Source organism: Centrocercus urophasianus, unplaced genomic scaffold (assembly GCF_019232065.1).
Source record: "Centrocercus urophasianus isolate 14NV4802_14NV808 unplaced genomic scaffold, USGS_Curo_1.0 seq_10, whole genome shotgun sequence".
Lineage (NCBI taxonomy): Eukaryota > Metazoa > Chordata > Aves > Galliformes > Phasianidae > Centrocercus > Centrocercus urophasianus.
The window spans coordinates 9,004,611-9,019,769 of record NW_024884142.1 but is presented as its reverse complement, the minus strand read 5'-3'; the positions used below and the strand labels follow the sequence as shown (position 1 = coordinate 9,019,769).

At 42.4% G+C, this 15,159-nt stretch overlaps 2 protein-coding genes across 3 annotated transcripts in view; both read right to left on the bottom strand.

The window, feature by feature from the left end:
* KIDINS220 (kinase D interacting substrate 220) overlaps window positions 1–840 on the bottom strand; it is a 58,965-nt gene extending 58,125 nt beyond the window's left edge. The window contains exon 1 of the mRNA XM_042809576.1: window positions 756–840. The gene's annotated coding sequence lies outside the window, so the exon portion shown is untranslated. The remainder of the gene's footprint in view (window positions 1–755) is intronic.
* Window positions 841–5,058: 4,218 nt separating this feature from the next.
* The window catches only part of MBOAT2 (membrane bound O-acyltransferase domain containing 2), a 90,588-nt gene continuing 80,487 nt past the window's right edge, over window positions 5,059–15,159 (bottom strand). For both annotated transcript variants that reach the window (XM_042813428.1, XM_042813437.1), the window contains 3 exons: window positions 12,551–12,683; window positions 11,682–11,833; window positions 5,059–11,441 (listed from right to left, as the gene is read on the bottom strand). In XM_042813428.1, coding sequence (XP_042669362.1) covers window positions 11,219–11,441; window positions 11,682–11,833; window positions 12,551–12,683 — 508 coding nt within the window. In that variant the 3' untranslated portion in view covers window positions 5,059–11,218. The remainder of the gene's footprint in view (window positions 11,442–11,681; window positions 11,834–12,550; window positions 12,684–15,159) is intronic.

Below are 15,159 nucleotides of genomic sequence, written 5' to 3'. Positions count from 1 at the left end.
AACAAGTAAACCATCCCAACCAACCCAACCAACCCAACCAACACTCCAGGTGCCAAATACCGTAGGGATGAGACTCGTTACTGAAGACAATACAGACTGGAGGTTAAATCCCAAAGCTGGCAATGGGCTTTAAACCTCAGCAGAGAAACTGCTCTGCCTCTAAGGCAGAACGAGAACGCGCTCGGTGCACAGTGAGGTGTTCCAGAAAAAAAACAAACACACACACAAAAAAACTTATCCTGTACAACAGAACGCGCTCGGCCCTCCAAACCACCGCTTCAGGGTTGCCATGCCCGACACACTGGCCCCGGCAGGGCCCGGAAGGGCCCGGCTGGGAGCAGCGCGGCCGCTCAGGGACAGGGAGGCGGCGGCGGCAGGGATCGGCCCGCAGCGGGGCTGCCGCCTGTCAGCGGCAGAGGCCGCAGCTCGGAGGCGGCGGGCGCGCCGTGTTTTGACCAGACGCACGTTTCTCAATCACAGAGGTACTTTAAATAGCCGCTACTGCAGAACAAAGAATAAACATCCATTCCGTACGCAACACGAGCGTTTTCCCAAGCACCCGGAGCTGACGACAAAGCCTTCCTTTCGCGTTCCATCTCCTCGCTCCCGGGAGGAGTCTAACGGCCACCCCCGAGCCCCGCACGCCGCCCGCTCCCGGCCCCGCCGTGCCCCGCGCCTTTGTTCGGCAGCCGGAGCCCTTCCGGCCTCTCCCGCCTCCCCCCAGCTCTGCCCCGCTCTGTCCCCGCCCCGCTCACCCCGAAGCCGGCGGGGCGCGGCCGTGCGGGGGCTCCCCGACCCAGCGGGCCGTCACAGGGCACCAGGGCTCCGAGCTCCGCTCACCTCCCCTCGCCCGCGGCGGCCATCTTGCCTCTCTCTGACCGCCTCCCTCTGCCTGGCGGTCACGTGAGGGGAGACGGCACCGCCCGCCGCCCTCAGACGAGCCGTGCTCTCCTCCGCACCCCGAGGCAGAGGGGCTGGTCGGGTCGTGCCGTGCCGTGCCGTGCCGTGCCGTGCCGTGCCGCGCCGCGCCCTGCCCTGCCCGGGGACGGGGAGGCGCCGTTAGCGAGCGCCGCTCACGCTGAACGGCCCCGCAGGGGCCGCGCGTTAATAAGCGTTAATAACCGGTTCTAAACGGATCGTCACGAAACTCGGAAAAGCCTGCCCGGGAGCCCTGGCGGGCCTGAGTCACCCACCGCACGGCGCCCTGCCGCTGGGAGCGGCCCGGGATGAGCACTGCGCTCAGCGCCGCAGCCTTCCCTTACAGCCGCTGTGCCCAGCCCGCCGCTGGGCCTCGGGGCTGCGGCTTCCCGCGACGCTTGCAGCGGGTCTCATCACCACGCTACTGACGGCGCTTCAGTCCGTGCTTTCTGCGTGCAACCTGTGTGGTGGCTGTCAAAAGCCGTCCCCAGGACTATCCAAATTCACAGACGTGTTTGCTTACAGGATTCGTTTAGTTCCGTACCGCAGTAATAACAGCTCCCTCGACAGGCACGGACGCGAGCTTAAACTTGGGGTGGCAAAAAAACAGAATCACAGAGCAGTTGGGTTGGAAGGAACCTCACAGCCCACCTGCCCGGCCCCTGCCATGGGCTGGCTGCCCCCCTCCACCTCGGGCTGCCCAGGGCCCACACGACCCAGCCTTGAGCAGCTCCAGCGATGGGGCACCCACAGCTCCAGCGAGGTCTCCCCAGAGCCCTCTGCATGCTGAATAAATCCAGCTGCCTCTGCCTTTCTTCATAGTACAGGTGCTCCACAGTGTGATCGTTTTTGTGGCCCTCCTCTGAGCCTCTCTAAAAGCTCTGTGTCGTCCTTGTGCTGGGGTCCCAGACCCGGATGCACTCATGTTTCTGAGGTTGCCGGTTCCCAAGGGTGAAAGTGTCAACTTCAGTCTTCACCACACTGAGATCTTCCATTGCTCTGTAGAAGCATAATTGCTAGCCTCCTGCAGAAACATGCACAGTGCCTCCCATATGTCCTAAATACCTTTAACCGTAAAGTGACTGCAAGTTCCTCCTGTGACCTCTTAAAGAAGTTCAATTATATTAAGAACTTCTTCATACCCAGATAGAATGAGTACCTTACATGCACAAAAATTGTTATACAAGAAACAATGAGCAAGCTCTGAAGATCAGAAGCTGTATCTGCTTAGGTCTGCACCAAAAGATACGCATAGCTGAAAAACAGGGAGCAGTGAAAGGCCTAAAGCACATTCTCCTTTATACAGCAGATGTGAAAAGATCCCAAATCCCTGCAGTTACTGCTGAGCTAGAAAGCATTCACTGCACTGCTTAAATTCATGCCCACGGACCACTGCTCAAGGAGTGGTCCCGATGTTTCAAGAAACTGAGCATCATGATATCTATGGACTTCCAAACAAAATACTGTTTTTCAGAGTATATTAATCTCACTTTATATCATCATAATCTAAATCCTTATTCTTTTACCATAGCTTTTCCACACATAAGGTGTGGAAAATAATAAGGTGTTCTATATTCTCACCCCATGACTACAAACAGAAACAGCAGCTCCTGCGTGCGAGAGCCCTGTGTGTCCTGGTGATGGGGAGGCAGGGAAGGCACTGCTGTCTGCACTTCACCTTCTCCCCCCTTCACTCGGCTCACCCAACTCCTGACATGCTCGTGTCTGCTGATCTCAGCTGAGGAACTGCAGAACTCTGTCTCATGCTCTTCCACTCACACCCTACCCTTACATGAGCAACATTTTCCCGTTGGTGAATTCACACAGACGATGCAATATGGTTCTATTGAGAGGTTCAAGCTGCAATCTAGAAAAATCTTAATTTTACATGGAGTGCTCTGTTTCCCATTTGAATTTTTGTCTTTATGTTCTAAAACTTATCATATCACTAACAGTAAGAGTGGCCTCTGGGGCTCGGGATTTATGCCATTTGAACACCTCATTAAACAAACACCAAAACAAAACTCCAGCAAAACCTATGGAGAAAGAGAGAGAAACATGAGAACTCACGACAGATGACTTGAAGGATTCATAATCCCCCCTCTGACAGACTGCTGCATTCTGCAGTAACGTCATTCATACCATCAAAACCTACTTGAAAAAAAAAGTAATTAAGTTCCTTTGCACACCTAGAAGGTATTGGTTTAAATATCTGACAGTATCTGAAACCAGTACCTAACATCAGTTCAATTAACAGCCCAGAAACAAATGAGACTCGGTGAAATAATTTGTTATAGATTTTGACTGTGCTTTAATAATTAATAATCCTATTATTGTACTACTAATAATTACTATAATGCTTGAACTGTTTTATTTCCTTCTTCTAACTTCTTCAACTTAAATTGATCAAAAAACATATTTTTGTCTTCTGACCAAAGCATTGCGATGGGAAAAGGCTGTTATGAGGTGGACTCTGTGGGCAGAGATGCAGGGACTTAAAGCAGAGACTGGGGGCACAGGAATAAGGTTTGCCATGAAGGCCAACATGTTTCAAACAAGGGGAAATCTGCCATGGAATTATTCCCCAATGAATTAAGTTATTAATTATCAAGCAGATAATTTAGGAATCCCATCGGGAACCTCCTGGGAAAACTGCTTTAAGTACAAGTCATAAGAGCCTTTTGTGCATCTCACACTTGATTCATATTTAAAAGTGTTTCTTATGTCAGCAGAATAACAATACAAATGCAGAGATTCCCTTTACTGCTGGTTACTGAGTTTGGAAAGATAATGAATAACCCACATGGAGACAATTATTTTGCTGCTAGACACAGCCATCCCAGGAAGAACTGCAAACCCCACCGAGGGTACACGTCTCCACTTCTAATTTAAGTTAGGGTAAAGATATCTTCCCCTAAAACTGCATTACACACTAAAACGTCCTGCTTTGTTATCAGGAAGTTACTTGGGCCAGTTTAAGGTTAACTGTTGGCATAGGATAATATTTGTGTCTCCAGGATGCTCTGAATCAGGACATTTTCTTCAGTATCTTAAGGCATGGAGTCACAGTTTTCCATTGTAAGAATAATTGGGTGTACCAGTAAATCTCAGCAGTTGTATTTTGTCTTCATCAGCTCAAATGTTTCTCACTAAATGCAGTCATAAACCTTTAGTTCATGGTGATGATTTTCATACTTGTGACCCACTCCATTGTGAACGCATAGCTGAGAAGGCAATTTCCATGGCAGTACCTCAGTTCTGGTTGGAATGACAAGTCACAGGAGCTTCTCCAGCTGTATCTGTAGTCTTGTGCTGAAGTGGTGGGTGCTTTTTATCTCCCACAATACAGCTTTCTAAAGGGAAAGTCTGAACACAGCATTTAAATGTCATTAATACAGTGGGGTCTTTCCAGAGAGCACCACACGTGCTCTAAGTGCTGCTCTAAGGTGGGACCACGTGCAGAAACAGATCCTTGTAAAGACCCGTTCAGCAAATTACACTGGCATTTAAAAGTCTGTTCTGAAGCATTAATACCTGATGAAGAGAAGAGAGGGAGTGAGTCTGTATTAGACAGGAAGTCATGGGAGCAGCACTTATAGCATCCAGTATACCTTCTTTTCCATAAATCGATGTTAATCTGCATGGTAAAGAGACTTTAGGTCGAGGAATATGTTTTAAAATATCATTACCCGCCAACAGCAACTACCATAGCGGAGCCCTCTTAGTGAAGTTTCAAACAGCAAAAGAAGCACACACACATAGGACACATTTAATCCTGCTTCTTTGGAGTCAGCAATTCAATCAACAGCTTGTTCAAAGCACTGGTTGTGATTTGGTAGTTATGAAGCTCCCAGCTGGAAAAAACTGCAGTCGCCGCACAGTGCAGCAGGAAGCTTTGAGATGGAGATTTGCATGTTGTGTAAGGACGTTTCCCAATTAACACGCAGCCGGACTTGGGAAACTATTTCATGTATATATTTGTATGTAAGCCCCATGGGATGAAAGCAGTTTTTAAACAGAATACCCAAGTAACAATGTAAGCGCATGTAATGTTTGGTAATCTGTAAAGGAGAAGCTGCTTTAAAACACAGCGTGACACCATTCCTGGCACTAATTAAAAACAGACAGACACCAAAGAACTTGGAAAAACAAGTTCACATTTTTTTTTAACTACAGTTTAATCAGATTTAAAGACACAAATTAGAAAAAAAACATTTATAGGCAAGTTAAAAACACCTTTAAAACATAACAGCATGCCGCTTCTGCAGCACGGCTGAGACAAATTAGAAATATGTAATTATTAAAATATCACAATCACAGTGTAACTAACAGTGGTATTTTAATTTTACCATACACCAACACTTAGTTTATGGATCTGTTGAAAAATAACACTTTTTAAAAAATATATATTTTGGAATAATAAAAATGAAATTCACCAACAATGCATTATATTCTGAATCAGGAAAGGCAAATTTAGGGATACTGTAACTATCCACACTTTTAGGGGTGTCTTCTCACCTTAATACACAGGTATCTGGAGTCATAACTACTGCATTGAGGTAAAACTACTCCCTTGAACGTGTGACCAAGGCAGGAGAGAACGCGGTTCTGTATTTTATATTCTTAAACAGAATAACTTATTACCACATCTTTGAACAACGCTATATTCACTAGTCCTGCACCATTTTTCATTCCATACATTTCAAATGCCCTCTTCTAACTGCTCTAGAACACATCTGAGGTCTGGGATGTCAGAATGACCGTCCGGCAGTGCTGTGTCCCTTCTGACACCTGTCACGGTGTGACACATCAGAAGATGCTGCAGAGAAACAGTCAATACCACCGGGCAAAAAAGGTACACAGGAAAAATGTAAAGGTAAACATAGAAAAAAAGGCAAAATATACGTAAGCAAATCCTCCTTTTACTTATTGTCACATTTGGCTGCATCTTTAATGTGCGGTGTTGCACTATTTGGATTGCAGGTCTCCAGGGGCCACATTTCACTGCTTTTTGTCTCAGATCACATCTCTGCAGGAAATGGGAACTGCTGAGGAAAGAAGGGAGCTGCTGAGTCTGACTGAAGCCCTGACCACAGCTGGATGCTCCTGGTGTGTTGTGGGGACACTTAAATGTCAGTGCAGCGTGGGCTGTTTGCCTTGGAACAAAAGGGACTGTTTGAGGCCTATTTAGCCAAAAGGTTCATTAGGAGTAAGGTGCTCAGTCACTATCAGTAGAAAAAGGCCCTCCAGAAGTGGCCCTGCAATTTCCTACTCTGATTTCAGTCCTTTATCGGCAGCCCAATGGTCTACAGCAGAACACCCAAAGTGAAAGCAGCCCTTAACTTTCCACTTGAACTGCAAGCAGTGAATTCTGTTCTCACTTCTAGAAGTAGAAGCTCAGCACTGTGGGAGCAGATCAAGCAGGCCCCAGCAGGTGCACCCAAGCCAAGCTCACGCAACTCGCAGTACGGCCTCAGCTACATCTGTTTATGCACACTCCTGGCAACTACAGCTTGCCAGCTCACGAGGTTTATATGGATAGGCACAGGGATCCAGGCAATCTACAAACATCTAAAACCAAAACCAGGCCAAAAGTCATTGGACACACACATAGCTGACTCACAGAACAGGATGAAGTGGCAAAGCTTGCTTTTGAATATTTGTACAGCTGTGAAGGGAGCAAAGTCCTGTTTTAGATATTATCTAATGGGGTCGAAAATTGTTACAGTTGATAGCTAGATTTTATTAAAAGTATACAAAAAGCTATTCTCAAAACGTTTTTAAGAAATTAAAAAAACAATCATCACTTAATTTTAACCACGCCAAGCAGCTGTTTCAACAGGTGCAGCTACAACATGGCAGGGTGGCTTTGCAGATGCCAGGATCTGGTGGTGGTTGTGAAGCGTCTGGGTTAAGACTGCAACACCCATGGCAGTTCAGGCAGACCCAGCACAGAGCAGCCACAGCTGCGGCTGCCATAAGCTCCCCTGCCAGTTCTGCTCCAATGGGACATGCTTAGCACTGCACAGCCCCCTGTGCTGGCACGTGTTCCATCCTGACTGTGAGCAGGATGGGGGCTGGCACTGTAAATGGGCTGCTCGGGGTCCACCCAGCCTGGCCCTGAGAACCTCCAGGAATGGGGCACCCACAGCTCTCTGGGCAGCTGTGCCAGTGAAACCGACACAGTGAAAGAACTAAGGGCAAAGGGAATGAAAGCCTAAAATTATCATAACCCATCCTTTCTCCATCTTCCAAGGCCGACTTAGAAAGCTGAACAAGTGAAAGTTTACACGTAAGCAACTGTAACACATTTGTATGTGAACGTGAGTATCCATCTGACCTTGTATTTAAAGCAATTGACAATAATTTGTTTCCTGAGAAAAATGCAGACTGCTAAAATTACTTTTGATATGAATTTGACAGGAGGCCAAGTTCTCAGAGGGCTGTTTGCAAAACCAGATCTCAGCCACATCAGAAGTTTTACCACTAACTAAATCAGCGCTATTAAAAAGGGGCACAGCTACCAAGTGTGTGCCAGACAAACACAGTGCTTCTGTTTGTACTACTTATTCCTGTAGGGGGAAGGGAGGAAGTTAAAAAAACGGTACCATTTCTTAATATATAACATACTCTACTGGTAAAACTCATATCACAAGTCAGTGGAGAGTATGGAATACACTTAAAATCTCTTTGCAAAGTTGTCTTTGTTGCCTTGTTATTAAGAGCACATTAAAATGAGGACCAGTATTTTTACATGATAATATGTTTTTTACATGAAAGCATGTTTTCAAATGTCACTTGTCTACATGTCACCTTAAGGAATAGCCACAGAAAAATAAGTTTCCTGAAGGGCACTGATGTAGATGTGTAGCTAACAAAGCTTCCCTAATGGAACAGTAGTAGGCACCACTGAAACTATTCTTTAAATATATATAATACATCTCTTTCATTAATACAGAAGCATTAAAGAAAAGTTATGCAAGCAAATAGTTACTGTCAGGATGACTGCATTTAGTAAATAATATTAATTCATTAAGTGTCTGGATGAATTGTTCACAATAGGCAGATATCAGCAAAGCACCATAGTATCATGAACGATATGTTATCTTTCCAAAGAGTGCTGATCTGGAACACAGAAAAGACTTTTATCTTTTGGATATACATTAAGTGAAAGAATACTTAAAACCATGTTTCTTTCATGTCTGAAGTGTTTCTAAGCAATTTGCTTTCTACTATTTTTCTCAGAAAGAGTCATATGTAGTAAATCACCTCCACCTTTTCAAAATCATTATTATGAAACCGTGTGGGTAAAACCTGAAAATTATCTAAAGCATCTGGGTTGGCTGCTCTTATCTTTACGACTGAATGAATAAAAAGGATCCAGTGCAACATTTCCATTTGCCGTAGCAAGGCAAAAAACTAGCAAAGTGGAGGGAAAATAACGACAAAAACTCGAGTGCTGCCACTTAAAAGAAAAAAAAAAAAAAGCAACAAAAAAACCCCCATGGCCCATTCTTGTGACAGTCCTCAAGAGAATTCATGTACATGAAGAGCACATTGGTTATGAGTACTTCTATATTTGACAGTGATATTTAAAAACTAAACTCTAGGACACTGCACGTCAAAGGAAATTCTAGGCAGAACAAAACTGTCATTTTCTTATGCTGCTATTATTTACGGAGCTCAAATCGTGAAGAAATAAACAATTGTGTTGCACACAGACCCCTGTCACGTCCAATTCTGAAACCCATCTTCGCTGTGCGTGACCAGCTAACGCATGAGTGTATTCTCTTAGCTGTTTTAACTTACATACACCTCTGAACAGAACTGTATCTGTGCATTTGCTCATGTCGAAGTACCAGACTTCACAGCCTAATTCAGCTTATTTTCTGGGGGTTGCTTACAACTGTTTTCATCTTTCTTAATCAAGAACTCAGACGCTTTCATTGCACACAGTGGCACTCATGCCAAAAGAAGGAAACAGGAGTACCAGAATATTAATGGAAAATGGCACATCAGAAGCACTGGCATCCAAGCCCACTTCCTTTGAGGAGATACGTGGCCTGCACCAACTAGAAGGAGAATTTAAACTCAACAGCAGCAAATACTAAAAGAACCAACCCAAAATCTACTCACCTACAAGACTGCAGTTCCATTTGTTATTTAATGTAAATATCCTTCCAAGAACAGAAAGTGGACAACATTTTTCCTGATTCTATCTCCAGTGAGGATAAATAAGCATGAAGAAATTAGTGTGCCCTTATTTACAAACAATGGAAGAAAAAATGCTGTTTCAAAAACACATCTGATGACAGTGGCTGCCCCATGCAAAGGGGAAGCCTGCTTGAATGACCAACATAAGGATTCAGAAATCTGATTTTTTTTTTTTTTTTTTTTTTTTTTAAGATAATACAGCTGTCACTGAAACAACGAACATCCCTGCCTATCTAAGACTCATTTCACATTTGGTTCCACCTTTCCAAGTGTTAATTAGTTAATTAGTTACTTAAATAGTTAGTTATTTAGTGCTAACCTACAAGAAGTATGCTAAATGCTAACAACAAAAAGTATGTTTTCCTCCTGAAGTTTCAAGCAAGGAGCCAAAGGCCAGACACAGAATTACGACAGTGAGGTCACAGAGACTTGACTGAGGATTTGGTTTTTGGAGAGTAAACGGGACAAATACTGTGATATTTCTGCACAGCAATTGCCCCAGAGCTGAGAACGACCACCACAGTTTCCCTGGAATGCAACATCGACCCTGGAGTGGGAATACTGACCTCACTGGTGCCAGATGTTTGATCAAAAATATCAGGATCAAAACAGTATGACATATTTGTTTTCACTCGTTCCTAGGTTACCCAACGAGCCGTGTGATTTTTCCCCAGCAGTACTTTGTTTTATCTTTAAAGCCCGTAAGTGTGGGTAAGCAGTTGTGCTTACTAAAAAAGAAAAAAGATAACACAGAATACAAACAATTACAATGTAGCCCTTTAAAACAGTACTCTAGCAGTGACCATCATCTCAACACATGGTCTGGCGCAGACAGAACCAATGCATCGTTCCCTTGACTTTCTGCCATGATTCAGTCAGTTACACATTCTCATACATTTCTTTCTTTCATTATTTTACCTACAAGTGCCATGTGAAACCTGCATCTAACATTCTAATTTAAAGAAAAATCTTTTCCCCCGGTTCATACACTTCTTTGCATAAAGGGAAATCAATGATCAAGCATACAGATCTTGTTCATCATGGTGATTTCATATTTGATTGTGAACTAGATCTCAAGTTAATTACTGCTAGCATCATCAACTACTGTATGCCTTAAAACTCAAAATTACTTTTTTTTAAGTACTAAAACCTCTTTTTTGATAAAACAATTATATTCTAGGACAAATATTTCTGGTACTTAAGGGTAAAAACAAATTTCCATTGAAGTTCTGGTGCTTGCACATTGTCCTCAGCATCCTTTGGCTGCCTTTCCTTCCCCAATTGCAAAGCCCACTCAGTGGTGTTTTTTGTTGTTTTTATGTACTTGAAATTAAAGGAAACCTAACCTAGAGCTGTGAAGCCCTGGAAAAGGAGAAGCTTGAGATGACTTTTTTTTTTAATCTGCTCAGAAGGGCTATGCTTCATTAGATTCTGTCACAGAAACCTAACTATGATTTGGCATCAGTAATGTTTACAGTTCCATAATGTACTGTAATTGTTTGAGATACTTTAAGAAAACCCTCCAAATACTGAGATGCTTATTGCAATTCCCTTTTAGAGAAGAGGTTCAAAAACCTTCCAATGACTCTGCATTTCATATTTTATCTTCTTTATAGCATATAGTATTAAATATTTGAAATACTTTCCACAAAATCAGACTTGAAAATACCGCTTAGAAACAATGTTTCAGTAAATAGAGGGTTTAAGGCAAGTCATTCATTTGGAAAAATCAATTTCCATTCGTTAATCCTAGATTGACACGATTTCATTTCACCCCATCAGTGCCTTGGGATACACAACGTACATTCAGCAGAGGGCACACATATGACCCTATGGACATACGTTGCAAGTCCTGAGTGCCCATTGAAAGAATGGTAATATCTTCATATAAGGCGTGACCCACCGGGACATGGCATGGGAGGGGTTAATCTGTTTTGTTTCCAGTCTTGCTATTGTATGTGATTTTCCTAGGTAATGCATTCTTGTCATACTAAACATCTTTGCAAACAAATACAAACCCCTTTAAAAGGTGCTAAAAATGGGTTTCTGAAAACATACAAAATATATTGATCATAATACTCCTCAATCACTGCTTTAGTGCTTCATATCTGCAGGTTATTTCTTCTTTCTGACTGAAACTATTATTTGTTGTGGAATAACTGTTCTTTTGCAAAAGATTTTCTTCTTCTAGTTTTTTGGACCACGCTGGCTGGATGCTTTCATGCTTTTTATTTCCTTTTTGAGTTCTTTTCAATGGAAATACCAACAACACCAGGATGCTGGCGATATGAAGACAGAAATAGCAGGAGCTGAAAAACAAATAAAACCAATCATTGAAGAAAATCATGAGCAGTCTTTCAGGATGCTTAAGAATACATTGTTGAGGCCCACTCAAATACAGTACTTTGTGCCTAAGATATTTGTTTAAAATAAAGAAAAAAATAGGGGAAAATGGAAATAAAGTCTTCCCCACAGAATCTAGTGCTGTAACAGAAAATAAATTCATTTCCTTTTAGTTAAAGAAAAGGAAACAGGGAGAAGGTGCTTACCTGTAAAAGGTGAAAGAGGGTTTCACAGACAGCAGTACAAATGGCACAACTGTGTAACTTATTGCTACTTGCGTTGTCATCCATGTTATAATATCATAACATAGTTTAACAGCAGGAGATTCAACAAAATAGTGTCTGATATTGTTTCTGATCTAAAAAAAACACCCATATAATACTAAGTTAGATCAGTAATAAATTAATTAGTGCTACTTTACTGCATAGAATTTGTTGTACTTCCACAAAAAACACAAGAGGAATAGAAATGTCTGGACAAACATCTTTGAACCATTCAAAGTACCCATTAACTTCTGAAGAAGTCATTGAAATTCCGTGCCTTTTAGGGCAGCATGTTTAATCCAGCACAGGGATTCTAAGTATTTTAGCCACATTTAAGCAAAACAATGCACAGGCACCCATCTCCCCTAAATCCAGTGCATCTTAAGACTACTTGTCTGAGGGTGGCAGGCATTCTATTCTATGAAGTCATTCTGTAACCACTCAGTTTTGGAACAAATGAAAACCAGAACGCTCCTGCTGAAAAGATCCTACGTAGTAAACCACTTTCATATGTTCACTACAAAGGTGTATTTCAGGACTAGGGGGGTGCAAAAAAACCAACAGAATACTCCAAATATTAGTTCTAATGACACACTTCAGAACTTTTAATAAAACAATATCAAATGGGACTGATATAAAAAGATTCATTAATTCCTATGCTGGATTCATTATTTCTTATGCTGAATTTGCTTGCAAAATCCTGCTGAGAAAACACAACTGCTCCCCATGAGCTGTCCCTGAACTCTGCTCATGTGATCTCACTTTTCTTTGTCAAAACTACTTATGAATTAAGATGTTTGGTTGATACTTACAGCTCGTGCTGCCAGCGTCATTAGCACTCCTGTTAAAAATGTTAAGTAATATCCTGGGTAAACCCCATGCCAAATGGCAGAAAGGATGAACGTCTGGATCGTTGGACTGAAGGTGGCTCGCTCGTAGCACACTCTAGCAAATGAAAGACAAATCAAGATAAACAACATGAGACAGATTGTTAACAAACCTTCCCAGTTGTCATTTATACCTTCATACTTTCAGCAGGATCATCTCTAATGCATTCTTTGCAGTACAGTTGCAGATTACTGTTATTTAAAAATAATGCCACTACATTAAGACTTACAGAAAATGGCTAAAGCTGCTCACAGCTGCAGATTTAAACCTTCAGTGCTATCTATGCTCACTGCCATCCTTTATGGTGCTTATTTATAGCAAAGTTGCACAGCAGCATCCAAAGACAGTATCAATAAGGGATCTTAAGTCATCTAAAAATGTGTTTGAAAAGCTGGATCAGAAGCCAGAAACTATTAAACTCTTGCAATGAGTCTGATATATATTTTTCATAAAACGAAAGCCACTTATGGGCAAAGGGGAAAAGTAACAACTCCTTCAATTCTGAGTAACAGAGATACTGCAGTTGCACACACGTGTGTAGGGCAGTTTTGAGCATGATGATGAATGACTTGAGGAACGTGAGGATATCAAATAAGGAGAATGCTGAACTCTGCTCTTTAAAAACAGAAACGTTGAATTACTAAGCAAGGACCTACGGTGAGGAGTTCTAGAAGGACGAAGGGAAAAAGGAATCCAAGAAAAGCAGTAGTTGCTAAAAGACAGCATTAAATGACACAGTGACAAACCATCATGATGTGGAACAATGATAGGAAGCATGGTAAGGTCCTGATATGGCTTCATCTAGAGTTCTTTAATGATCTGAAAACCAAAAAGCAATAGAAAATAGAAAACCAAAAAGAAATATGGAAACAGATGCATACTAAAGTGAACTAAGAGTAAACAGCACAAAGCAGGCATGAACAGAAATCAAAGACTAGCAAACAAAAATGAGTTTTAATTAAAAAAGGCCATTGATACCAACATGTAGAAAGGTTTTATAAATACGTAGCAAGTGACAGAAAGAAGAGAATGTAGATCTGTTACTGAAAGGGGAAGACAAGGCTATGATACACAGAGTCAAAACATTTACTACTTATGTAATTACTTTACTACTACTTTCATATATATAAAAGATTTTTGAGACCGAATAATACAGTCAGTGTTAAAGAGTGAAAGGAAAAGAGATGGAATCTGGACAGTGAAATATCAAAAGTGTATTTTGCTACTATAGCTTATTTCAGTCAAACAGATGCAGCAAATTTTACCCTATGAGTTCTTTAGTGTGGCGTACCAGGACAGTCTCCTCCTCTTGCCAAAAGCACTTTGCTAACAAGCATTAGGATAAAAACGTGGACCTAAGAAGGGTGCAGGTGCTTGTGTGCATAATAGACCAGACTGAGGACATTTGCCCAAAATAAGGAAGAAAGCAACACTGGCCAGATTAAACAGTAACCAGGAACGTTCCAAAAGACTTTTGAAACAAAGAAGGTGTCAGCCTAAAAAGAAGTACAAAGCAGCATGACATCTCTGGGGGACGGCTGAGGAGACACCTTGGAATCCAAACTTGGTTTCGCACTGCTGTAAGTCATCACCAGCTTCACGACTTTTGCCAAGGCCAAGACAGAGCTGGAACGCATCATAAAGGCTGCAGCCAGCCAGGGGACTGTTAGTGCAGTATGCTGTCCATAGGGTGCAACATCTTACCCTATCAGCTGCATGCATGTGAAGATGCTGCGTGCTTCTCTAACTGCCACGTGAGTCAGCAGGTTCACACCAAGCTGAGACCCCTCCTCTCCCAAAAACATTGTGTACAGGCAGGGAGCCACACTTGGAAAAAAGGTGTTTTTTGTAACCCACGTGTCCTTCAGAGTGTGGGTGGGCTGCCTGTAAGTGTATAGTCATGCACATGTATTTTTTAAACTCCTTGAGATTAGTCACAGAATAAATTTGTTCATTAAACCATAACACTATGCACTGGCAAAACATTACCTGCTGTAGTAATGATTTGAATCTTGAATGTGTATTTCATTGCCTGCTGGTTAATTAGGTCTTGTTAGTTTATATTAGTAAACGGCTTCAATCTCTGTTTTGGTTTAGTTAAACTGCTTTAACTAAGTAGATCTTCCCCTGCAAAGAATTCAGGAGCTTAAGAAAAACTAACTACATAAACAAACCAAATTTTAGCCCTACCAGCACAGGTCAGGAAAAATCATCAGGCCTCATTTTAAGAGAGTTAAATGTAAGCTTGAAAATTCCTCCGTGGTTTTGTCAACAATCCCATTGAAACACTTCATTTAACATTTCTAAAAGCAAACCAAGGAAACAGAGGTCCAGGCTGCGAAAATCTGTTCAAATATGGCTTGTTATATTTAGTAATGATTTCCTCTAGTTGTGGGAAGACGTGTCAGCTATTCACAGATCACAGAATCACAGAATCACCCGGGTTGGAAGGGACCTCAAGGATCATGTAGTTCCAACCCCCCTGCCTAGCAGGGCCACCAAACACACACATTCAGATCAGGTTGCCCAGGAC